The sequence below is a fragment of the Leptomonas pyrrhocoris genome (genome assembly GCF_001293395.1).
Source record: "Leptomonas pyrrhocoris isolate H10 chromosome Unknown, whole genome shotgun sequence".
Lineage (NCBI taxonomy): Eukaryota > Euglenozoa > Kinetoplastea > Trypanosomatida > Trypanosomatidae > Leptomonas > Leptomonas pyrrhocoris.
In genome coordinates this window covers 360409-384259 of record NW_015438373.1, presented here as the reverse complement: position 1 = coordinate 384259, position 23851 = coordinate 360409, and the positions used below count along the sequence as shown (strand labels likewise).

At 57.6% G+C, this 23851-nt stretch overlaps 8 protein-coding genes across 10 annotated transcripts; all 8 read left to right on the top strand.

Moving 5' to 3' along the window:
- Positions 1–163: 163 nt before the first annotated feature.
- On the top strand, positions 164–1396 carry ABB37_07188 (hypothetical protein; the record flags this gene model as incomplete). The annotated part of the gene is made up of 1 exon (XM_015805732.1): positions 164–1396. The coding sequence occupies exon 1, from the start codon at positions 416–418 to the stop codon at positions 1394–1396; it is 981 nt and encodes a 326-aa protein (XP_015655738.1). The 5' UTR covers positions 164–415.
- A 745-nt stretch (positions 1397–2141) lies between these two features.
- ABB37_07187 (hypothetical protein) lies at positions 2142–5478 on the top strand (the record flags this gene model as incomplete). Its single annotated transcript, XM_015805731.1, has 1 exon — positions 2142–5478. Exon 1 carries the CDS (start codon positions 4117–4119, stop codon positions 5476–5478), a length of 1362 nt encoding a protein of 453 aa, XP_015655737.1. The 5' UTR covers positions 2142–4116.
- A 357-nt stretch (positions 5479–5835) lies between these two features.
- ABB37_07186 (putative ADP/ATP mitochondrial translocase) lies at positions 5836–7443 on the top strand (the record flags this gene model as incomplete). Of its 2 annotated transcripts, none has more annotated exons than XM_015805730.1 (1): positions 5836–7443. In XM_015805730.1, exon 1 carries the CDS (start codon positions 6103–6105, stop codon positions 7441–7443), a length of 1341 nt encoding a protein of 446 aa, XP_015655736.1. In that variant the 5' UTR covers positions 5836–6102. The 2 variants fall into 2 exon arrangements, with proteins under 2 accessions (XP_015655736.1, XP_015655735.1); XM_015805729.1 differs by having other exon boundaries at positions 5850–7443.
- Positions 7444–8589: 1146 nt separating this feature from the next.
- Positions 8590–10102, top strand: ABB37_07185 (hypothetical protein; the record flags this gene model as incomplete). The annotated part of the gene is made up of 1 exon (XM_015805728.1): positions 8590–10102. The coding sequence occupies exon 1, from the start codon at positions 8804–8806 to the stop codon at positions 10100–10102; it is 1299 nt and encodes a 432-aa protein (XP_015655734.1). The 5' UTR covers positions 8590–8803.
- Positions 10103–10521: 419 nt separating this feature from the next.
- On the top strand, positions 10522–11747 carry ABB37_07184 (putative mitochondrial ADP/ATP mitochondrial carrier-like protein; the record flags this gene model as incomplete). 2 transcript variants are annotated; one of them, XM_015805727.1, is made up of 1 exon in its annotated part: positions 10522–11747. In XM_015805727.1, the coding sequence occupies exon 1, from the start codon at positions 10635–10637 to the stop codon at positions 11745–11747; it is 1113 nt and encodes a 370-aa protein (XP_015655733.1). In that variant the 5' UTR covers positions 10522–10634. The 2 variants fall into 2 exon arrangements, with proteins under 2 accessions (XP_015655733.1, XP_015655732.1); XM_015805726.1 differs by having other exon boundaries at positions 10530–11747.
- Positions 11748–13059: 1312 nt separating this feature from the next.
- Positions 13060–15753, top strand: ABB37_07183 (hypothetical protein; the record flags this gene model as incomplete). Its single annotated transcript, XM_015805725.1, has 1 exon — positions 13060–15753. The coding sequence occupies one exon, from the start codon at positions 13060–13062 to the stop codon at positions 15751–15753; it is 2694 nt and encodes an 897-aa protein (XP_015655731.1).
- A 1983-nt stretch (positions 15754–17736) lies between these two features.
- Positions 17737–18902, top strand: ABB37_07182 (hypothetical protein; the record flags this gene model as incomplete). The annotated part of the gene is made up of 1 exon (XM_015805724.1): positions 17737–18902. Exon 1 carries the CDS (start codon positions 18018–18020, stop codon positions 18900–18902), a length of 885 nt encoding a protein of 294 aa, XP_015655730.1. The 5' UTR covers positions 17737–18017.
- Positions 18903–20124: 1222 nt separating this feature from the next.
- On the top strand, positions 20125–23822 carry ABB37_07181 (putative mitochondrial RNA editing 3' terminal uridylyl transferase 1; the record flags this gene model as incomplete). Its single annotated transcript, XM_015805723.1, has 1 exon — positions 20125–23822. The coding sequence occupies exon 1, from the start codon at positions 20973–20975 to the stop codon at positions 23820–23822; it is 2850 nt and encodes a 949-aa protein (XP_015655729.1). The 5' UTR covers positions 20125–20972.
- Between the last annotated feature and the right edge of the window lie 29 nt (positions 23823–23851).

The window sequence follows — 23851 nt, the reverse complement described above, 5'->3', positions numbered from 1 at the left end:
ACACATAGCGATGTGTGCTCCACACCCGTGTACATGACGCAGTAGCTCATTACACACGGTCTCTTCCTCATGTCAAAACCGCACTTTCTCCACACTCTCTTGCCCCTGTTCTTTTTTTTGGTAATATATATTCTGGCTGAACGTATCGCTGACGAACTGCATAGTAATACAGTGAGGGCGTCTCTCTCTCTCTCTATATATATATACCTTTTTTTTCTCTCTACCCGCACTGTTGTATATATATATATCTAGAGACTTTCCTCGTTCCTGTTTTCTTTTTGGTAAGTATCGCAGACATCGAGCCCTCTATCTGACCTACTTCCTATTCTCCACTAGAGTGGATTTCTATTTTTTAAGTAGCGATAGCGCTGAAAGAAAAGTAGGCGTCTCCGCGCTTCCCCCCAAAAAAGAAGCCATGACGGAAGGTCGCTTAGAGACGGTGCACAACCTGCGTCCCAAGAACTGGGACAACCGCCGGCACTGGACCAACTGGCACCACCTCTACGACTGCGAGGCCGACCACATCGCCCGTGAGAGCGCCCCTTTTCACGACCTACGCGCCGGTGGCCAATTCCAGTATGAGTACGAGGGCAGCGGGCCGTTCGCGCCCCCCATCGCGCCTGACCGGGTCGCCGAGCGCAAGGCGGGCGACCGCATGGACTTCGCCAGCGGCAACGGCAAGGAAACGAACCGGTTCGGCCAGATACCGCCCAACACCGAGGCGGGTCGACCCGTGGAGTCGAGCGCCCTGCCGCGGCAGACCGGCATGTTTACCCGCGACAACCCCCTGAAGCGAGGCCTCTTCTCCGAGTACCCGTACATGCCAGACGGGGACGGGGAAGACAAGGGCGACAACGCCAATCGCGATCTTGACCTCAAAGGCGCGCCGTCGCCGCGGGCGGGCTACATGAAGGCCGGCGGCCCCTGCCCCTACCTCGGCGCCCAACCCGAGCACATTCCAGACCCCTACAAGGAAAAGCCGAACGGCGGCCGGGTGCTGCACTTCCGCACCGGGCCCATCCAATACGACTACCCCGAGTGGATGCCGCAGGGCGCGCCGGAGAAGAAGCCTCGCAAGACGTACGGGCCCTTTCGAGCGGGCAAGCCGGACACGCTGCACATGGGCAGCGACCCGGAGTGGATCCCTGACCCGTACGACAAGGGCAGGATTCGCTCGTCTGGGCACCCCTTCCGCACGTGGCACACCCGCACCAAGTGGTCGATGCCGGTGCACGCGCCATGGGGTACGGGGCTGGCCACCGCCGAGCCGCGCAAAGGAGAAACGCTGGACCTGACACAGAATAATCTGCCCAACTTGAAGAATAGCCGCAAGGCCAACATGGCGCAGACGATTGGGTCTGAGGCCGCCTTAGCGTCTATGCCGCCGCTCAAGTAGAGAAGAAAGAATATATATGGGGATGAATTCAGAAGTGAATCAGGCGTGTGTTTCTCTTTCCCACTCTATGTTTGGTGTCGCTTGGGTCGTACGTAGCTGGCGTAAGGGAGCAGCGCGCGGTTGGGCGTGTTTAGATGTCTTCCAGTGTGCGCGGGTGATTCTGTCTGTAAATGGTGTTGCTTTCTACGCATGTGAACGATGCACTCTTGTTTACCTTCCTTCTTGTTTTTTACGTTCTTTTTTTAATGCTTGCGCTCTCTGTTGAGCTCCGTGTTCTCCTCCTTCTTCCTTCGATGTAATTGTACCTCACCCTTTCTCTTCATGTACTATTGTGGTTACTATCTGTACACACTACCATTCTCTAGGATTCTCTTTCCTGGTGTGTGCGTGTTCATGTACACTTCGCTTTTTAAAAAAAAGGGAAAAGAAGATAAAAGAGGTAAAACCTTCGCCGACAACCCTTTCTGGCATCGTGCTTTCACGCCTTCTATTCTGTCTGTTTTGTCTGCTCTTTATAGTTCTTCGTTTTGTCCTGACGAAGACGGCGCTCACGTCAGTGGATACGGTGCAAGAAGAAGAGGCGGAGGGAAGGGCGTGCGGAGGCGTTCTCTATCGCCTTGATGCCACTTTCGTTAAAAAGCCTCTTTTTTGGCGGGGGCGGCGCGAAGCGGACTTTAGATGCCTTTATTTTTACTTATTGTTATTTCCTTTGGTGTTTTCACTCCTTTGTATGTTTGGCTCTGCAGCGCACTAGGTCCATTTACAACACTAGAGAATCAACACAAAAGCCACAAAAGCAAAGCAATGCGATGATAACGCAGACGACGGCACACGCCGTGGTGGAGTCCGCTGCACGCCGGTGTGTCTGCCTCGCCCGCGCTTCACGGAATGTGGAGTCCGCGCCATCACAGAGCAAAAGCCACAGAACGTTGGTCGTGCTCCTCGCAAGAAGGCGGGACAGACCGCTCCTGGATTGTGCCTCCCTGGGCAGTCGTTCAGCCCCTACACTGCGCGCGCCGTTACGGACGTATCACACCTCTGCCGCGTGGTTAAAGAATACGATGCCGTGGCCGTCGCATCCCGAGCAGCGACGAGCACTATTCACGGCGTCAACGCCTTCCGTCCATTACCCGCTCACATGCGACGACCATCGCATCGAGACTTCATTTGGCCGCACCTCTCCCCCACCTCCACGGGCGCCATTCGCGCAGAGACGAACAAGTCCGCGCCGCCATCGCACACGCCATCGACGTCGTCGTCAAACGCCAAAGCCTCCATCTTTCTCGCCGGCACAACAGCCGTGCTCTTCTTGGGAAGATCAAGAGCACCCGGGAAACCACGCACGCGCAGACGACGTGGTCAACTCACCTAATCAACAAACGGAGTCCACTGGTGCCCCTTCACGCCGCCCTGCAGCTGTGTATCGGTTGTCGCCTTTGGAGGGGACGCTTTGCCAGCACATTCAGCGCGGAGCGTGGAGGACGGCAGTCGAACTGCTGCAGACGCAGAAGGACCTCCGCGCGCGGGAGACGACCACAACGTTGCACTTCTTGTCACCCAACACACCCCTCATTAGCACAACTGCAGTACCCGCGCATGCAGCGAAGGAAATGCAACGTGCCGCCGCCGCCGCGCTGGAGCGTCCACTCACCGGCTGGCCCGCGTCGATTTCGCTGGAGGAGCGGTGTGTGTGGTTGCTGCTGTGGCGGGGTGACGAAGCTGCGGCGTGGCGGGTGTGGCGGTGGATGCAGACGCAAACCTCGTCGTCTTTGTTCTCCTCCTCCTCATGGGCCTCCTCTGTCGCACTCCACGAGGAAGAAGCCGCGGCTGCGTCACCGTCTGTGTCCGCACCCCCTTCGCGTCTCCCATTCGCTTTCACGCTTTTCCTTCACTTTGTCGGACAGGACAGCCAGCGCACGCAGGATGTGCTTCTCGCGTTGGAGGTAGCGGCGAGAGCGAGACGTACTGTAGTCGCGGGAGGGCAGTCACCGCTGTCTGCATCAGCACCGTCGACACCTTCACGACGTCACGCCCAGGAGGAGCGCGCGTGTGCTTCGCCGAGTGGTGAGGGGGCAGTGGAGGAGTGGATGCTTCTCTTTAATGCTTGGCTGCGGTGTCTGGTGACGAGCACCGCCGCGAAGGCGGACGAGACGGACGCGTTGCTTCAGTCCTTCTCTCAATTCTACAACGCCGCAGTGCGTCGCATGGCTGCTTGTGTGGGGGAGGTGAAGAAGGAACAAGATGCCACCGTGGTGGCGTTACTTTTGCTGAGCGCGTACGCGCAGCTGTTCTCGTCGCCCGCGACGCAGGGGGCTACTGCTGAGGCGGTCGTTGCGGATGGGCTCAAGTCGGCATCGCAAGTCCCTTCTCCGTTGTCGCCAGCACCATCCATGACTGTGGCGTTGGAGTTGGTGGAGGAGGAATTCTGGAGGAGCGCGAGCACGCTGCGTGCGGAAGGCCACAACCGCGCGTCAACGTGCGACAAAAACGGTGAGTTGCCGAATTTGGTCACAAGCGTCTTCCTGCACCCTCGGAAAGAAGGGACACCCGCGCCGGCGTCTCTACAACGGAAAACTCGTTCGGCGTTCGCGGCTGCTGCGCGCCAGCTGTCGACACTTCATCGCCACCACGCACGACGCAGCACACCCGCTCTTGCCTACCAAAGAGACGCACACCCTCCCGCTCAATTGCCGCGTTACCGATTCTGGTTTCAACAGTGGATGTACGCAATGGGCTGCGCTGACCGGTGGGTCGCCCTCGTGGACGCTTTAGAGGGGAGCAACGACAACGACACGGCGTCATGTTCCTCCACCGAACGGCTACGACAAATCAACGCAGCCACGGACAGCAACGACTGGGAGACGGCGCTGCAGCTGTGTCTCCTTCCTCAATCGGACGGTCATGCGACTGCCCAGCTGCCTTGGCTGCAGCGCTTGCGGAAGGGCCTAACCGCATGTGAGGCGGCGGCGAAGACGAGCAGCGATGTGCCGTGGCAGGGCGCACTCGCGCTGTGGCGCTTCGCACAGTTACACCACCGTGGGGATTGTGATTGTGGTGGCGGTGCAGCTGCGGCGGCCGACCTCACACGGGAGTACGGACGCATCTTCCAGCTGCTCGCCTCCGCCACGCGCTGGGCCGAATCGCTGCGGTGCTTTCACGCGTCGCCGACGCGTTATCTGGACGGTTTTGTGGTGGCGCAGGTCGGCTACGCGCTGCGCGCCTCTTCTGCACATCTCGACCGCGCCGTGTTGGATCTCTGGGCCACGTGGCGCTGCCGTGTGGGGGACGGCGTCGAGCCGCGGGAGGAGGCGGTGGTGCAGCTGCTGCAGGCGATGTTGCACATGTCGTCTTCCTCCTCTTTCTCTGCCTTCACTCAACAATCCGCATCCAGTGCAACTTTGTCGAGCAGCACTACTGCTAGTGATGCTTCCTGTGATCATGAGGATCCTGTGGAAATCGCTTCGACGGTGCAGACCCCTGCCGCCGTGGTGGCAGCCGACGTGGCAACGAAACTGCTTGTGGCGGCGGCCGCTTCTACCACCAGTCCGGCTTCGAAGACGTCTCAGCCGGAAGGAAGAGAACAAAATGCCGACGATGCCCGTCGGCTGCCCGGTACACGGGTGCCGCTAGACTGGCGCCACCGCCGCCACCTCGTCCGCCGCCTTCTCACTGACCGCTGGGCGGGCGATTGGGTCGAGGCGCTGCAGGTCGCCGAGGCGAGCGAGGACGTGTCGCTGCTGCGACTGGTTGCCCCGCGGGTCCCGCGCTCCCACCCGTCGAGCCTGTACGCGGACACGGTGCACCGTCTGCGCGAGCGTGGGGTGGAGCTGACGGCGGGCGATCGCGCCGCGCTGTGGGCGATGTGGGGGAACACACGCGCACGCGATGAAGGCGTGCCGCGTGGCAACGCGTCCGGTCCGCACGGACACGAAAGCGATGCGCGTCGGCGGCATTGCTCTGCGGACGTATGGGAAAGGGGCGGTGATGTGGCGCAGATCGCACACGCCGCGGAATTTCTCCTTGTCGAGCTTCTCGGCGCAGACGAAGAGGACGCGCCGCCCACGCAGGTGAAGACACCCTGACGGGGCCTTTTCAATTCCGCACGTTGAAAACAGCGGGGTCCAAGAAAAAAAAAACCATCAACATAAAGAGAGTCAACGAGCGTACTGCCAACTTCGCGCATGCCACTTCCTCCTCCCTTTGCACGACTGCCACAACAGTAGTAGCAGCACCGGGAAAAGGTCTCTTCTCGATTTCTTCTGATGCCGCACCGTGCACGCTAGGCAGAGTGCAGAGAGCTCTACTGTGTTTTTTATAGCATTTTTTTCTGCACTGCCGCACGTATCCATGCCGGCGTCCCTTCTATCATCTATCCCCCTCTTTCTCTTCCCGCCCTACGCCTCCCCCCTTTTTTGTTTCACTCGTGTCGTACGTCGTCAGGTTTGCCCTTCAAGACAGACGCGCATACAGGCACACATACAGGAAGCACTGCGAGCCTGATCTCAACTGGGGTAGAAGGTGAAGGAAGGAGAAATCACTTCTATACGTGTGTGTGTGTGTGTGGAACGGAATGGTTCACTCACGCAAAAACCTTTTCTTATCTGGCTGCCGTGTTCCATTTTTTTTTTGTGATTTAACAAAAAGTGAAAGCAACGCGAGCCACAGGCTTCAGGTGTTTGCATCATCATTCCTCTCTTTCCTCGAGCATGGGCGTTTATAATGTCGTACTGAGCAACGCCTTTGTGGCCTTTCTCACCGCCCCCCTACGTCGCATCCGCTACCTCGTCACCGTAGAGGATGACTTGATTGAGGAAGGCATTCTACCGCCGCAGGGCTTCGGCAGCACGATCGGGTGTCTGCGCTTTCTCTACCACGCTGGCGGTCGCTCCCTCGGTGTCTTCTACCGCGGCGCCATGCTGGAAGTGGTAGGCTGCATCGGCAAGTACGAGCTGCAGCGAATTGTGGCGATCCCCATCGCCCGCCGCGTGCCGCTGCGCATGCAACATGCCGTTCTCGCTACCACCCTCTTACACACAGCCCTTGTGTACTTCACCGTGGCGCCGCTTCAGTGCGCGCTGGACACGATCGCCGTCAACAGCGTCACAACCTTCACCGCAGAGGAGACAGGAGGAAAGCGTGCCTCGCCCGCACTGGAGCCAGTCCAATCTGCCTCTGCGGAGAACGGTAAGAACGACCCGTCTTTACCGTCTTCGCCGGTGCGCCTGCGTTTCTCGGGTACGTGGGATACCGCCAGGTACCTCGTCAGACACTTCCCTGTGCGGTCGATGGTGAGCCGCCTCTACCTCTTAGAATTCGGCTGCCGCTACGTGACCTCCTTAGCAAACAACAAGATTCTAACCTGGTTGATGATGAGGGCGCAGAAGCACTACAACGGGACGGAAATGACGGGTGTCCAGCGGCTTGTCTTGTACGCCGGCTGCCCGCTCGTCGCCTCCCTCGCGATGAGTGTGCTGACCTACCCCTTCGCCACCTACCCCGTCGCGCACTTTCTGCGGCTGCGCTACTACGAGCGGTGCGCGGAGGAAACGGCGCGGAAGGCGGCGGAGGTGGCGCACGACTACCCGGTCTTCGCCCAGCACGGCGGCGCCACCGCGTCTCGCACAGCGGACGGCGACACGCACAATAGTAGCAACAGTCATAGCAGTACGTCCACGTCGTTGGCCGTCAGCGCCGACGGGCGCCGGAGGCCGGGCGAGGTGGAGCGCTTTTGGTGGGAGGAGGTTTTCTTCCGCTCCGTGCACTCTGAAGTACGCGACTTTCTGTGGAAGTCCATGTACGGCCGGGAGGGCTGCGTCACCGCTCTCGCCTTCGCCTCTACCTCCACCACGCCGGTGACGGCCTCGCCGACGTCGGCGGCGGCGGCGCAGCAGTGCCCGGTTGGGGCGGGCGGTCGCAGCAGCGGCAAGCGCGGGATACGACAGGTGTACCGCGGCTTTGGTCTTGTGGTGGTGTCGACACTGCTGTCTTCTGCGCTTGCCATTGCGCTGAATCGCGCGATAGACTTCGCTGCACATCACGCGCAGTAACGGAGGAGGGAAGGGAGGGGAGGCAACACATTCTTTTTTTACTTCGTGGAGTGGCTGTTGCAATACCTGTCCCGCGGCACAATTGTTGCTGTGAAGGGGCAGCATGTGTTGGTGGATTTATAAAGAAAACAACAGCCCACTCTTCTTATGCGTGTTCCTTGCTTCTCGTTCCGTCGCTGCGTGTGCAGATGGAGTATGTATACACATCACGAACGGATATTGTTAAGACACCCACGAATATCCTCGAAGAGCGCGTTTACGGTATATATATACGCACACACACACACACACCACCACCACCACGAGTTCTTTGACATGCTCCGCTGCTGTTGTTTCCCCCGCTCTTTTGTTTTCTTCTACGTTTTTCCTTTCCCCTCCCCTTGTTCTTGTGAGCCAACGCTGCTGTGAGGCACGAGCGCTGAAATGGATGTCAGCTTCACGGATGACCCCTCCGCCACTCACCAATCTTTGTGGTTCTCGTCATTTTGCAGCTTCTCTCGGGGCTGATCGCTGTTTAATATGTCTATATACATATTCGCACCCCCCCCCACACACACACACACACACCATATCGCGGTCTTTTACCTCTTCCTCGTTTTTTTTTTAAAGTATCTGGCCGTGTATGCTTGTTCTTCTACCTTTTGTTCCCCTTTGTCTACTTGCTGAAGCGTCGCGATTTAGCGCGTTGCTTCTTCCCTCTGACTGTCCCGTTGCTGTGGCATCGTTTACCATTATTACCATTATTACCATTATTGATTTACTTCACGTTTGCGTCGTTCATTATTTTTTATCTTCTACTACACAACGAAAAGGTCACTGTTGATAGAACGAAGGAAGCGAGGCGTCTTACGCGCTCGGTTGCGCTGGTAGTCTGGCTGATCGATTTCCCTCTGACGTTAAAAAAAAAAAACATGTGTTCGGGTAAAAGCCGCGTATGAAACCCGAGAGGGTTTTTGTTGTTGTTATTGCTTGCTCTAATGGTTGCTTGCTGCTTCGGCTAGCCCCTGCACAGACGCGGGCGGTGCTACGCTGCGCTTCCCACGACGCCTTGTTCCCTCCGCTTTACCCCTTATATTTCCTTTCTCACCACTTCGACCCTTCTTTTTGTTGGACTCCTTTCTCGTTGGATTCCTCCTCCCTTCTGAAGGGAAACATCAACATCATCATCAGCTAGCTGAAGTTGCCGTCGCGCCCATCTCTTCCTGCAGCCACCACACACAACGACTGGGTGTGAAGCTGGGAACTTCTCAGATCACGCCGAAAAGAAGCACAACTTGAGAGAGAAAAGGGAGGCGAAATCGTCAAACCATCAGCCAAGCACTTATATATATATATATACAACGCAGGTTCCTCATCGAGCATGTCTGCTGCATCTCAGTCCGTCGCAGAGGAGGGCACACGCACCTCGACGGATCAGGATGACATCGACGCCTTTCTGCGCGAGGAGGGCGTACCGACCTCTTCGAACCTCACGAGAAGCGACATCGCCGCGGCCCTGGTGACGCTTGGCTACACGGTGGCGACCGCCTCTGTCAAGTTTGTTATCAAGATGGCGCTGCGTCGACTGGATGCGTTGACCTGTGTGGAGGGGGAGCTGAGGAGGGATGCGATCGAGGTGGACGCGAAAAGTAACGTCGAAGCCGCAGAGCGGAAGTCGAGCACGAGTGTGTTTGGCTGGTCGCGCCACCTTTGCCGAGAAGACAAGTCCGCGGCGACCTTTCTGCGCGGCGGCTGGGCCGAGCTCGGCTTTATGCTCGCCACCTCGGTCGAGGAAGCGGTGATTGTGATGGGGATGCGCACCCTCTACCGCCGGCGGCTGGTGCAGTGGTCCGGCGGGCCTCGCAGTGGACTTGGGTGGGCGTGTTTGCACGTTGTCGTCCCCATGTTGTTGGCGGGTATGTTGTCCTGGCCGCTGCGAGCGGTGCGCACGGCGGTGATGGTGAACTATCTTGCTGACACCACGACGCTGCCGTCGTCGACAAGGTCAGAAAGCAAAACGGATTCCTCAGAAAAGAAGGCAGCAGGAGAGGAGACAACGAAATCGAAAAGCGGGGTGCACCGGTACAGCAGCGCGGTCGATGTGTGGCACCGCATCTGTCAGCGTGTGGGGCTGCGGCGGCTGTTGTGGAACGGGTTGGATGTGGACATGGAGGGTCGTGCCCTCTCCATGACGCTGGTGTGGACCGTCGTACAGCCGGCGACACGGTGGATTCGAGAAGTGGCTGCGATGCGCGCGAGGGCAGGCGCGCCCGTGCAAAGCACCCTGCCCCACGCCGCTTCTCCACAGTTTTCGTTAGCGACTGCCACCTCCTCTCCACTGTTGACGCGACTGGGACAGCACCGCTACTTCAACCTGGCCGCCCTCGTGGTTGTGGTGGGGACGGTGAACACGCTGCAGCGGCCGTTTGTTGTGCTGCGACAGCGCATGGCGTTGCTGCCCTCCGAGGAAGCAGATGAGCAGAAGGAGGTGGGAGACGCGCGGCGTGGCTGCCGCTACGCGAACGGGTGGGACTGCGCACGTCAGGTGGCGCGTCGCGAAGGGGCGACCGCGCTCTTTGCCGGGCTGCCGTTGTGCCTACTGACGAGCACGCTCGTGCCGCTGGTGGTCACGTTTGCGGGATACCCCACCGCTCCGTCCTTCTCGGGTGCCGTCATGTGAGCCGCCTACCCTAGCTTCTTTTTGATTTCTGCTACGCTGATGTTTCGCACTTCGACAACGTGGCGCCAGTAAACGCCTTTTTGATTTTTTTTTCTCTCTTTCGCACGTTGAACTGACAAGTGAATGCTTTCAGATCTGTTGTGTGCTTCGCGGAGCGGTGCGGGCGAAGCATCTTTTAAGCTAGTCGTGGTCTTACATCTATTTATTTCAACCTTGGAAGTTCTACGGTCTTCGTCTACAAAGAGGCACTCGAGTTTTATCTTTTGAAGCACACGGTTACGCTGATCTTCTCGTCGCCGTCGTCAGCGAGTACCTGCTTTCGCTTCTTTGCTCTTCCGCGTCACCGTTGCCTCTTCTTTATTTTATTATCACTTCTCTCTTCTTTTCTATCTTCTATCTTCGCTCTCTCGCTCTTCACAGCCGTGCAGATCACCAACGCTTTCCTTCGCAGCCCTCCACGCTAGACTTTCTTTCGCCTGCTTTGTGTTCTCTTTTTTCTTCTCTCTCTTTTGTCATCGCCTCCACGAACGCGATGTCCTCTCAGGCTGCGGCTCCGCCTCAGCAGGCGGCACAGCAGCAGTTCCCCACGCCCAGCGGCGGTGACGCGATGTACGCCGGCCAGTACGGCATGCCAAATCAGCTCTCCCCTGCGGACCTTTTGATCGACATGGTCATCCGCGCCGTCCTGGACCTTGTCCAGCGCTCCCTCGTGGCCCCCATCGATCGAGTGATGGTGCTGACAGCGGTGGAGGGCGAGTTGGTCCGCCAGGGCCGTCTGCCCGCCGGCGGCTTCCGTGGCATCCGTCGGCTCTATCAGCGCCTGTGGAGGAAGGAGGGTAAATACGGCCTGCTGCGCGGTGTGATGGCAGACGCCGTCCTGACGCTGCCCAGCGGCCTCGTCGACAGCATCGCGACCAACGCCGTCTTTGTGTGTCTGCAGCGGGTTATTCCGAAGAGCATGGCGGAGCAGATGAGCACCCCCGTCGTCGTGGCCCTCTCCCTCGCGGCGACGAGTGCGGCGGTGTGGGTGGCGACGCCGTACAATGCGATTCGTAAGACGATCATGACGAACTACATGGCCGACATCGTCGCCCCGGTGGCGGTGGCGGCGAAGACGCAGATGCCGCCAGCGGAGGAAGAGGAGGAGGGGGACAACAATAGGAAGCCGCGGCCGGAGGCGGCGGAGGGAGATGCCGGCGAAGCCGAAGAGGAGGCGTACCGCTACGCGACCGCGTCGGAGACGGCGCGACAGATATATCGCCGCAAAGGGTGGGGTGGTTTCTACCGCGGTGCTGCGGTGGAGCCGGTGACGGTGTGCGCCTACCGCGGGCTCTACCTCGTCGCGTCCGTCCTCGTGAGCGAGCGGCTGCAGATGTCGTACCCCTACGCGGTGGCACGTGGACTCGCGATTGTAGCGGATGTGATCACGCAGCCGCTGGAGGTGGTTAGCCGCCGTCTTGTGCTGACCGCCTCGGACGACGATGACGGCCGTCGCTACGGCGGCGTCGTGGACTGCGCTCGTACGATCGTGAGGGAGGAGGGCGTGACGGCGCTGTGGTCGGGGCTGCGCTTCCGGCTGATGGTCAGCGGGGCCAGCATTGCCGTTCGCTGGGCCTACATCGCCGGCTTTGGCGGGACGGACTAAGGGCATTTCACCCACCACGGCGCTGCGCCTTCCCATTGAAATTCGCTGCACATTCTCTACGGCGTTCTTCGCTTCTGTTGACCTCATATCGGTGCTGTTCCTCGTCAAGTGGACAGTGCGTTGTGGGTGTGGGTGTGGGTGTGTCTGACCGCCGCAAATTGGACGACGAAGTGGGTTTGTGAAGGACGGGCCCTGCGCTCTTTTACAGAGAGATAAATAAATATAATTCTAAACGTCCTTGCTGTTCTTGCGAACACGAGGGAGTGTGTTTTCGGGGGTGGGGTGGGTGAGTTGAAAGCGGCTGAAGCTGGCCGTGTTTTCTTCTCTTTGCTGGGTACGGACGCGAGTACCTGGAGACGCATTCGAGCGGTAGCTTTTCTTTTCTTTTCTTCCCCCACTTATTATGATTATTAATCACAGAGGAGGTTTCGCATGTCGGCGTGCCTGTGCCCATGGTGTGAGCGAAGTAGTATGGTGCAGAATTCCAGATAACGTTGAAACATAAAAGGTATCATATATATATATGTATCAGAATAGCGACGGATCGCCAGCTTTGAACTGATGTGAAGGGTGTGAGAGCTGCTCTTATGAACGTAGCGAAATGAAAGGTACACAAGGAGAGTTGCTGTCGAAGCGCTTTGCGAGATGTACCACAAGCGACATCGATGCGATGATGTCGCAAAGACGGACTTCGGCGCAGTTTTTTTTTTTTGCTGTACTGAAGTTGCGAAGCTCGGCATCAACGCGCAGCGTAGAGTCCTCCTTTCGCTTCACGGAATTTGATGATATTAGCAACAACAACTACTTCACCTTTTACAAAATCATCTAAGAATATGTTCCTGTCGTCGATTTAGGGTTCCATCTTCGTGCGTTTTAAATAGTCTCTCTCCCTCTCTCTCACCGTCCTTTTTTCTCACCTATTCATTTATTTGTTGACGATTACGTACACCTGCACTGCGTCGGTGCACCACCATCCACGCTTTTTTTTTTTCGACTTACCACCTTCATTCTTTTATCGGTTGTTGTCGTGTTCCGCGTTTCAGATTATTCGCTGTCTATCGCGCTACCCCTCTCTTTACCAGCTCTCTTACTTTTCACTCAACCCTCCAAGTATTTATTCCTGCTTTATTTTTTCCTTCTTCTGTGCCCTGCTGCTGTGTGACGAGCGTAAACAATCGAATTCGACTCACACACACACATATTGATTGGTGTATTTCTTTCCTCTTTTCGTTGATTTCTTCTTAATAATATTACTGTTATTATTCATAAGACTTCTCTCTCTTTATCTCACTCTTTTCGCTGTTTACGTTAAATGAAAAACGGACACGGAAACCGTCGTGCGCAGACTCGCGAAACACTCCCGACCAGCGCCGATGCAGACGCTCGCCCAGTCATGACGAGCAATAACGTGCCGCGGCCGGCTCTCGCGGCTCCCGCTGCGGACAACGGAAACGACGGCGCCGCAGCCACCGCCGCGTCTGGCGCGCACCCGGCATCGCCAGGCGTTCACTCGTCTGTCTTTGCGTCCCCCAATCGAAACTCGCGCGAGGGCGGTAACACGGACAGTGGATCGGCCTCAACCTCGCTGTTCCTTCACACCCCGAAAGGCCCCACCACCACCACCTCCGCCTTCAACGCGGCGGACTTTCCGGAGAACCGCCACCCCACGTTTGAAGCCTCGCGCGAGGGAGGCGGTGAGGAGGAGAAGGTGATCGTGGTGCCGGGGAAACCGTTTGCGTCGGAGAAGGCGACAGCGACGGCGGCCGGAGAACCAGTGAAGCGGCGCCATGCCTATCGCACTGCGGAGGGGGCGGTGGAGAACGGTGGCCCGTACCCCGGCGCGGGGGTCGCCGACAACGGCAGCAACAACGACGCTGGTGGTGGTGGCGTTGCGGCCACGGTGAACGACGACGACGATGTTGACTGCAGCACCACGCGCACTGGCGACAGTGGCGGCGGCGGCGGCGGCAGCAACGACAACAACAATCGTCACCACCTCCGCTTTTCCGAGTCGTTCCGGAATCAATCCTACGTGCGGGAGCTGCCAGACCACCTGATACCGCTGGCACACGAGATCCACCAGCTCGACGAGGACGATCTCGCCTACATCTCGGACGTCACGCACACCATGGCGAACCGTGATCTGTACTCCCTGCTGCCCTACACCGGCAGCAACTGGTTCCTCCCGTCCATCCGCGAGTGCGAGGACGACGAGCGGCACTGGGAGATGCGCTACACCTGGAAGGAGGGCCTCATCATCGCCATTGGCGGTCGTCGCCTGTCCATCCGCTTATTGAACGTCTTCATTCGTGTGTGCTTCATGGTGTTGATTTGGTTCATGTTGTGGAACATGCTGCCCCGCTGGCTCGTGGAGCCTGGCGGCTACGTCTGGGACCCGGCGGTGCTTGTCGTGGTGTCGGCCATCGTCGGCGGTCTCGTCTGCCGTATCATCCAAATGCCGCCGCTGGTGGGCGTGCTGTGGATGGGCATTATGTGGAACAACATCCCCCATCTGAAGTACCTGACGCACGGGATTGTGAAGGAGGTGTACGACATCTGCTCCAAGCTGGGCCTCACCGTTATCCTCGCCCGTGCGGGGTACAAGCTGGCGATCAAGGAGATCCTGCCGCACTGGAAGCAGACGGTGCTGCTCGCCACCCTGCCCTTCGCCTTCGAGGGTGTCGCGCACAGCCTCATCGCAAACAAAATTTTTGACTACAACGACAACTACAACTGGGCGTTTCTGCAGGGCATGCTGTGCAGCATTGTTTCCCCAGCCGTCGTCGTGCCGGGCAGCCTGTACCTGCAGGACCTCGGCTACGGGCGTGGGGTGGGCCCGCTCTCCCTCATGCTCTCGGCCGTCGGTATTGAGATCGTGATCGGGGTGTGGTGTGCGAACTTCATCATCGGGCTGATCTTCTACGATCAGAAGTTGGCTGTTGCGATTGTGCTCGGCCCCGTGCAGTTCATTGGCGGCATCGCCATCGGCGTCGCCCTCGGCGTCCTCTTTTACTACGTGGTGGAGCTGATCAAGCAGGAGGCGGACCGCCTGCCCAACGGCAAGTACACTCGCGACCACCTGAACAGCTGCATGGACTTCTCCTACATCATCTTTCTGTTTGCGTGCTACACGATGGTGTTCCTCGGCTACAAGGTCAGCCTCGCTGGTGGGGGCTGCGTGATGTGCGTATTTTTCTCCGCCACGGTGGCGCACATGTGGGCCCGCACGGGTAAAGCGGAGCACGAAGATCACAAGAAGTACATCGCGTCGTGGCTGGCCTTCACCTGGGACCAGGCGATGATGCCGATCCTGTTTGCCACCATGGGCGCGAAGATCAACGTCAAGGCCATCTTCAACGGCACCTTCTTCCCCAAGGCGATCATCTGCATGGTGTGCAGCACCGCCGTTCGGATTGTTGTCATCTTCGTAATTCAACTCGGCAGCGGCATGCCCTACAAGGAGAAGCTGCTCGTCTGCGTCGGCTACTTGGGCAAGGCGTCGGCACAGGCCTCAGTCGGCCCCATCGCAGCGAACCTCGTCGCCAACATGATCGCGGCACTCCCGGATGATCAGAAGCACTCCCTCGACAAGATAGCGGAGTACGCCAACAACGTGCAGCAGATCAGCGCGATGTACGTCATGTTCATGGCCTGCGTCGCCTCTTTTGGACTCGTGCGCGGTGGGCAGCTGGTGTTAACGCGCGAGGGCGACGGCAAGAAGAAAAAGAGAAAGGGCAGCAGCAGCACGATGAGTCAGCAGGCCACGGCGCGAGGGGCCCCAGCCGACACCGTCGACGGCCTCCCCGCAAATGAAGCAGCGGTGGACGTCGGTACGGATGGAAAGGCCACGCGTGGCACCGTCGAGACGAACCAACTCGTGCGCGACGGCAGCTTTTCTGGTCATTCGGGTCGTGACAACGACCACCACGTGTCCTTCGCGAGCTTTGAGCCGTTAAACCACTACGACGCGGCGGACACGGACTCCCATCGTGACCGCGTGCACTAGGTTTACGAGTGGAAGCAGGCTTTAATCATAACGATGCTTTTCTTTTTCTTTTCTTTTCTCAAATAATGGCGCTCTTTTGGAGGACGAACGCACAACGCTACCTCATCTTTGTCATGCCCATCGTAGACCTTTTAGAGATTTGCTGCAACTTCACTTCGTGGGTCAGACGAGGCTTTTGGTTGGCGACTTTATATTCTGTTTTTTTTTTTGAGGAATGCTGACGGCGTCGTTGTTATGTTCACGTTGACCAACGTACAACGCACCATCGACCCTCTCCAATGCGTCCTTTTCATTATTATTATTATTATTATTGTCCCCGTCTTCTTTGACTTCTTTCTCTCCCTCTTGATTTTCATTTCACTCGCCGCAGTATGTCTCCGCTTCATTTGGCTTTAAATAAATAAATAAATAATATATATATATATATATATATATATACATGCAGGCGATGGAAAGCTACGCATACAACAGATATTGTTTTTTTTTTTCTTTGCTGGTGGCCTCTTTCCTCTCTTTTGCATACAATGACCCCGGAGCGAGCGACCATTCTCGGTTGACCCCTCAGCTCTCCCTCTCCCTTCCTCCCACCTCCTCCAATGTACGCGCTTTCACGTCGCCTAGTTTGAATGCTCTTTCCTTTTCTTTCCAATGGACTTCTGTTTGTTTTTCTTTGTTTTCTGTGGCTTCTGATGCAGAGACGCGGAGAGGACTCGCTGATCAGCTTATAACAACTGTGTAATGCTTATTTTTACGTCTATACGATCTGTTGCGGCGCGAGCACCAAGATGAATGCACGGCAATAGAGGCTGTGGCATTCGCCCAACACACCTTTGCGCCGAGCAGCTCAACACTTAGCTCTCTCTTCGGTTGTTGTCGGTCCCCGATACCTAATAGGGACTTTTTAATATATAAGCATCTTCTCCTCGTTGTTGCGGTCATTAGAACCTTAACGATCAAGCACAGCGAGTGAATATGGCGATATGCAAAGGTTTTTTCCCCCGTTTGATGGGGTTTCTGCTCTCTCTTCTACGTCGTAGTTGCGAGAGGAAGCGATTTGTCCGCGCTACCGCCGCTTGAGACACAGCCTTACGCACGTCTGCTGCTCCTCTTGCACGGCCTCCTCTCTCTCTCCGGCCCTTCGTTGCGTTCTCTTCTCCGCCGCGGCCGGGTATCGCTGTTGTTCTGCTGTTGGTGGTGATGGTGATGATACTGTGTCTCTATGCAGCAGCTCTTTTACTATATATATATATATATATATATATATAGTAAGGACTGTTGAATGTACGTGTTAGGATAATAGTTTCAACTAGGTGTCACGTCACGGTTTGGAAAAAGCACGCTTTTTTTTCTCGCTTATCCCCCTGCTGCAACATGCCGTTCTCTTTTTTGGGTTCTAGCAGCGCCGCGCTGCTCTCACGGCGGCGTCATCCGAGTAGCACGCCCCACAGGAATAATAATATAATAAAGTCTGACAAGGTACACACGCATTTGAGCACATGTGTGTATGTGTATGCGTACAAGGGGCAGGAAGCAGGAAAACAGAGGAGAGGTACGCCAATATAGCTTTTTGTGAATCGTAGAGCACGGAGGCGCAGACGCACGAAGAAAAAGAAAAGCTGGGACCTCCGTGAGTTGCTTCCTCGGTATTATTATTATCTTTTCATTGAATTCCGTTGGGAATGGCAGACAGGCGTTGCCGACACGCTTTCCACTACCACCAAGGGTGACTTTGTGGTGGTCATCGGGCGCAAACCGGGTAGTGCATGAGGTCGAGTTTAAACTACGCGTTGTCTCCTTCTTTTGTTGTTGCTGATGTTGTTTTGTTGTCCGCCTGTCGTGCCTTTGAAATCTCTCTCTGTCTCTCGTAACAAGCTGCACCACTGCTCCTCTCGTTGTCGCTCTCCGCCCCCCCCCCCCTCCTTCGTTCGTCTCTGTGTGCACACGCCATCGTCTGCGACATCACGCGTGTGTTCGCCAACAACAGCAGTGTCCTCCCCAACACAACAACAACAAACGGAAGTAAACCCCCACGTTCTCCATCCAAGAAAGAAAAGCTAGAAGTATAAATACCTTTTTGTTGTTGTTAACGGAAACGAATCAAAAGAAATTGTTTTAAACTTTTTTTTCAATCACGTCTTGGCCTCCAACAAATAAAAGCATTACTTGTGTGTGTGTGTGTGTGTGTGTGTGAAACCAAGTTCGCGTAAAAACAACCATCAAAATCAATCTCTTCAGAAAACAAACAAACGAAAAAGGAAAAGAGCATGTCTGCCGGTCATCCGCAGTGCGTCAGCGAGGCGGAGCTCCGCCACACTGTGGCGAAAATCGTAGCGGTCTACGAGCTGCAGGCGGAGAGTGTCAAGAACCACAACCCCGCCGTGCCGGAGGCGCGTGTACCGCGTGTGCTGGTGGCCGTCGCGGGCCGCCCCGGCAGCGGCAAGTCGACGGCCGCCACCGTCTTGGCCGATGCCGTGCGCAAGGCGCTGTGTCGCCATCCGGATCCCCTTGCCTCGTATCGCGCCGCCGATATCCACGATGCGGAGCGTGCGGAGGTGGAGGGCAACCCACGTGACGTCTACTACAACATCGGCGAGCGCCGCGATATTGCGCGCGGCGTCGAGGTCTGCGTGATGCCGATGGACGGCTACCACCTCTACCGCAAGGAGCTGAGTGAGATGCCGGACCCGCAGGAGGCGGTGCGGCGGCGAGGGGCGGAGTGGACCTTCAACCCGGTGAAGCTGCAGCGGGACCTGAAGGCGATGAAGCGCTTTAACGAGCGTGGGCTCTTCGAGGACGTCCTCGTGCCGTCGTTTGACCACGGCGCCGGCGATCCGGTGGAGCGCGACATCCGCATTCCCGGTACGGCGGGCGTCGTGATTGTGGAGGGTAACTACCTGCTCTACCGCGGCACCCCGGCGTGGGCGAAGGTGGCAAACCGCTTTGATGTGAAGATCTTCCTGGCATGCGACAAGGAGGTGTGCACGAAGCGCCTGGCGCGACGCCACATGAAGGCTTGGAAGATCTCAATGGAGAAGGCGATGGAGCGGGCGGCGGGCAGCGACACGGTTAACGGAGATTTGGTCGACACGACGCAGAAGAACGCGGACGTGGTTCTCCACTCCATCGAGGTGCCGCAGAGCAAGCTGTAACAGGCAGCGAAACGAACGAAGGGAGAAGGAAAAGATGAAAGGGGGGAAGGAGAGGAGAGACGGTCTTGCCCCTCCTCGTCCACACATGGAAACAGACACACGCGAGCGATAAGAGGCGCACTCATTAGGGTCTTCGTGCGTCGTTGTCATGCAGGTGTACGCATACTGCTCCACGCTCGAAACACGTCTTGGCTGCGCTTCGCGTTTTCACGCCTTTCCAACTCACCCCTGTCCCTTTCCTTTTTTCCCAAAATTAATTCTTTGAGCCCTCCGTGTGCTGCCTCAGCAGGTATATTTTTTAGTTGTTTTTCTCTTTACGCTTCTCTACGGTATTCCCTTGGTGGTGGTGTTGTTGGCGGTTCTGCCCTCCTCTGGCACACTCGCTGGATGTAACGATACATCTCAACTCCTCTTGTTTTTCAAAAGCATAAGTTAGTTTTACTAAAAATATATATTTATTATTTCTCTGGACGTCCGTTGGGCTTCATCTCTTTAAAACTGTTAATAAGAATGTTGTTGTTGTTTTTTACCTTGTTAGAGGGCTCTCTCTACCGGACTTTATTATCATTATTATTATTCAGACATCCCTCTCCTTTTTTTTTATGGCTGTGTTTAACCTTCCTCCTCTGAAATTGGAATCTTCACAGCTGTACCGCTTCGATTTTTCCTTCGCTGTTCTCTGTGTGTTGTGTGTGTCTTTCTTCTGTTTCCCTTTCTTCCTGGCGCTTGCTGTGCTTCCACTGTCTCTCCGACGAGTGAAGTCCACCGGCTGACATCGATGCTCTCTCCGCGAAAGGAAATATATATACCGAGAGAAGTTAAAAAGAAAAAGAAACCTACAAACCGCATTTAAAGCTGAAATGGTTGCTACAAGAAGTACGTTTGATTGTTTTTTTGTTGGTGGATACGATGCGGAGTTGACCGGCACGTACAAGCGTTGCGCGAGGCTCGCTCGCTTTGTGTTGGTTTTTGGCTGCTACGGCGCGCGGGTGACTGCCGCAGCACGGAATTCGGCGCACGAGAAATGAAGTTGTCCCGGCGTGAAGCAGCGGTCTACCACACACACACACACACTCCATCAACTTTGCCAGACAAGTGGATATGTGTATGTATGTATGTGTGAAGAATAAAAATAACAACAATTACTGCTCATTCTATTTCCTCTTTTTCCTTTCTTTCTACTTGCTATCAACTTCATTTTGTTGCTGCTGCTGCTGCTCCAGGTGTGTGCGCCTATCGCTTTCTGGGAGAGGCAACGGCACCCTCCTTCCACTTTGGCTCTCTTGCGCAGCTGCTCGGTTCATTTGAGGTAGACAGTTGCCACAGATTATTTTTATCTTTATTTTCTTTTCCGTTTTGTAGTCTCTTAGCTCATTTGTTGGCCTTGTCAGCAACATGAGTAAGTACGCCGCACTCTTCAACAGTCACGGCACACGCAGCGACACAGCCGCCTCCACTGCTGCTGCTGCTGCTGCTGCTTCACCTTCAACGGGTACGTCCTCCCCACTCTCCTCTAGCACGATGAACACGCCAGCAACAGCTGCAACAGCGGCTGTGGAAGACCGTCAATCCGCAGATAGTTCGTCTCATTTGTCGTCTTGTTCTTCCTCTCCGCGAAATCGCCTGGTGCGTCGACGGCGTGACGGCGGTGTTGCGAGCGGCAATGACGCCTCCACCGCGAGCGCATCTGCAAATAACAGCAGCAACATCCGCGAGGAAGGGATATCGCAGGAGGGTTTGTCTAGCACGTCGCCGTTGCAGACGGGAGCTTCACAAGCGCCTTCCGGCGTCAGTTTCTTTGCGCGACCCGAGAAAGAACCAGCCGCGGAAGCGGCACCGCCGCTGTTTGAAGTAGCACAAGGCCACGACGTTGATGCACGGGAGGGTTCTCCTTCGAGACCCAACACCCTGGGAGCTTCTGCCACAGAAGACACGTTTGGCGACGCGGAAGACGACGCGCCGCAGCTCACCGAGGCGTCGCCTGCCACCAGTGCCTCCGCCGCTCCCTCTTCCTCCTCCCTCTCAGCCTTTTCGCACCCGCCCGAAGGCTTCTTCACCTGCGACGCGTGTATGCACTTCGTCGCCTCTTCCTACCGCGACCTCGAGCGGCACGCCTTGGAGCTGCACGGCGATGCCCTCGCCGACTACACCCGACTGCGCACCGTGGCCGAGAAGCTTGTGCCGGTGTGGTCGCAGGTGCTGGCGCGGAAACAAGATGTCATTCAGCGTTGGGGGGAGGAGGTGTTTCGTGTTGCGGTGCAGCGAGATGCGGGGGCGGCGAAGATGGCCGAGGCGCACCGCGCCCGAGCGCAGCTGGAGCTCGTCGTGCAGCGGTGGCACCCCAACGCGCGCGTCTTTATCTTCGGCAGCTCCGTCGCCTTTGGCGTGTGGGACGGCATGTCAGACATCGACTTCACCGTCGTGGACGTCGCGGAGCTGGAGGCGGGGATGTGGCCGCCATCTGAGAAAAATGCGGTGCGCACGATCACGGAGCTGCTGCGCCGGGCAGGGTTTTCTTTCATTAACTTAGAGCCGATCAGCCACGCGCGGGTGCCGATCATTAAACACCACGCGTCGCTGCCGATACAGTTGACGGCGGAGCAGCGACGGTGTCTGCGGCAGGCGGCACACGACGCTGCTGCTGCCGCGACGGGTCGTAACGGGGCAGTAGACGGGGAGTCTTCCGCGGCTCTCACATCAACACTGCAGGCCCCTTCCTCGTCTTCGGATATAAGCGAAGAGGACGACACACAGCTGGAGGCGGAGTTGGTCATCGCACGCAGTGTGCGCTACACGCTGAACCTTCCGGCGAGCGCTCTCGACAGCGCCGTGCTGGAGGCGAGCATCCGTCTCGCCGTCGGCAGCGCCGCGGTGCAGCAGGTGTGGTGGAATCGCACACGCGAGATGTGCTGCATGACCTTCGACACGACAACCAGCGCGATGAGCGCGGCGACGTGCCCGCTGCACTTCGTCTCGGCGGGGATGCGGGCGCGGGTGCAGCCGCTGCACGAGGAGTGCCGGCCAGAGCTATACGGGATGGACTTCGACTTGAGCTTTCGTGCGTTTGGCATCCGCAATTCGCACCTGCTGCGGCGCTACCTGCTCAGCCACCCGTGTGCGAGGCCCGGTGCGTTGGTGCTGAAGGATTGGTCCAAGAGCAGCGGGGTCAACAACTCCATGAACGGTTACCTGACGAGCTACGCGATCAACATCATGTGGATCTACTACCTGGTACACCACAATGTTATTCCGTACGTGAGCCCCACGGAGGACATACCGGCCTCGCTGCGCGGCAACGTGTCGGGTGACCCCGAGTACGCCGCGATGGTGGACCCGGCCTGGACGGCGGAGCAGCGCGCCGCGATGCAGGCGCAGGCCGGGGAGCTGCTGCTCGGCTTCTTCTACTACTACGCCTTTGACTTTGACTGGGATTTCCACGTTGTCTCGCTCAACCGACCTGGTGTGACGACGAAGGCGATGCTTGGGTGGGCCGTGGAGGACGTCGCGGTGCCGCTGAGCGGTGGTGGGCCGATGGATGGCGCGATAGGCGGCGGTGGGCTGCATCCACCGGGGCCGCAACAGCTGCAGCAAAATGATTTGAGCAACGTCGGCGGCGGCGGCGGAGGCGCTGCCGCTGCACGCCGAAATCGCTCAACCACGCGCTACTCCTTCTGCATTGAGGACCCGTACGAGGAGAACCTGAACCTTGGACGACACATGGGCATCACGAAGACGCTGCGCGTGCAGACGGAGCTCTATCGCGGGTTGCTGTCGCTGCTGAAGGACGACGTGCACGAGTGCTGCGTCTTTGCCGGGGCATCGCGGGCAGAGGAGAAGAGGACAGGCGGAGGAGGAGGAGGTGATGGGACTGGCACAGGGAGAGATGGCGCTGAGCCCGCGGAGCTGCCCCTGCGCGTGCTGTATCGACTGATGGCCATCGCGACGCGCGAGGTGGCGACGGCAAAGGCAGCCCACTCCGCAAACACCCCCGCCCATGCTAACAACAATAATAATAATCAGCCGATTCGTGACTTTCCGGGCATTCCGCTGGCGCAGCTGACCGCCGCCTTTGAGGCGCGTGCCCCAGCAGAATGGGCTGTGGCGTGCAACGCGTGGAACGTACAGCAGCTGCTGCACCGCTTAGGATTGAAGATACACGGCGGGACGCACGTGCTACCGCGACGGGAGGTCGGGCTGCGACGACTGGCTTCGCTGGTGCCGACGGGGGTTGTGTTTGCGACTGCGCCGGAGCCCACGGTTGTCGCGGCGGCCTCCGCATTACCTTCATCATCAGCGTCCTCACCTTCCCCCTCCACGGACCCCGCGCCTGCCGCATCGATGGGGAGTGAGCCGTCTGCCTTTCCGCAAACCACGGCAGAGCTGGCAGAGATGAACAACCTTCTTATGCGTCCGCTACGTGCCCAGCACTTCTCCTCAGACCTGATGATGGCCGTCGCCCAAGGCTACGAGTGTTTGACGCCTGCGTGGGTGGCCTGGTCAAAGCCGTGGGCTGCTTTGTCAGCGTGGTGGACCGATCGGCGGCAGGCGCTGTCTGCTTCCAGCGCCACTGCGAGCAGCAATGGCGGAAGAAGTAAAGGCCCTTCGATGTCCTCGCCGAGCGCTGCCGCTGCCGCCGCCTCCCCGCATCCGCGTGTGTCTGCGCTGCCGGAACAGGCGATAGGCGCTATGCATCAGACCCGCAAGCAGCTACTGCATAACGGCTGCACGCAAGGTGTGCGGCGGGGCGCGACGACGGGGGCGGCAGCTCTCAGCAGCGGCGTCAGCCGGCGGAACGTCAGCGGTTTTGTATGGCGGGCACCTGCGCGACCATTTGCTGCTTCTCCTCCCGCCGCCACTGCTGCTGCTCTTTCTTCCTCTCCCCCGTCTTTTCGTCGTGCATGGCGCGTGCGCTTGCGCTGACACCGACAGAGAGAGGAGGGAGGGGGGGG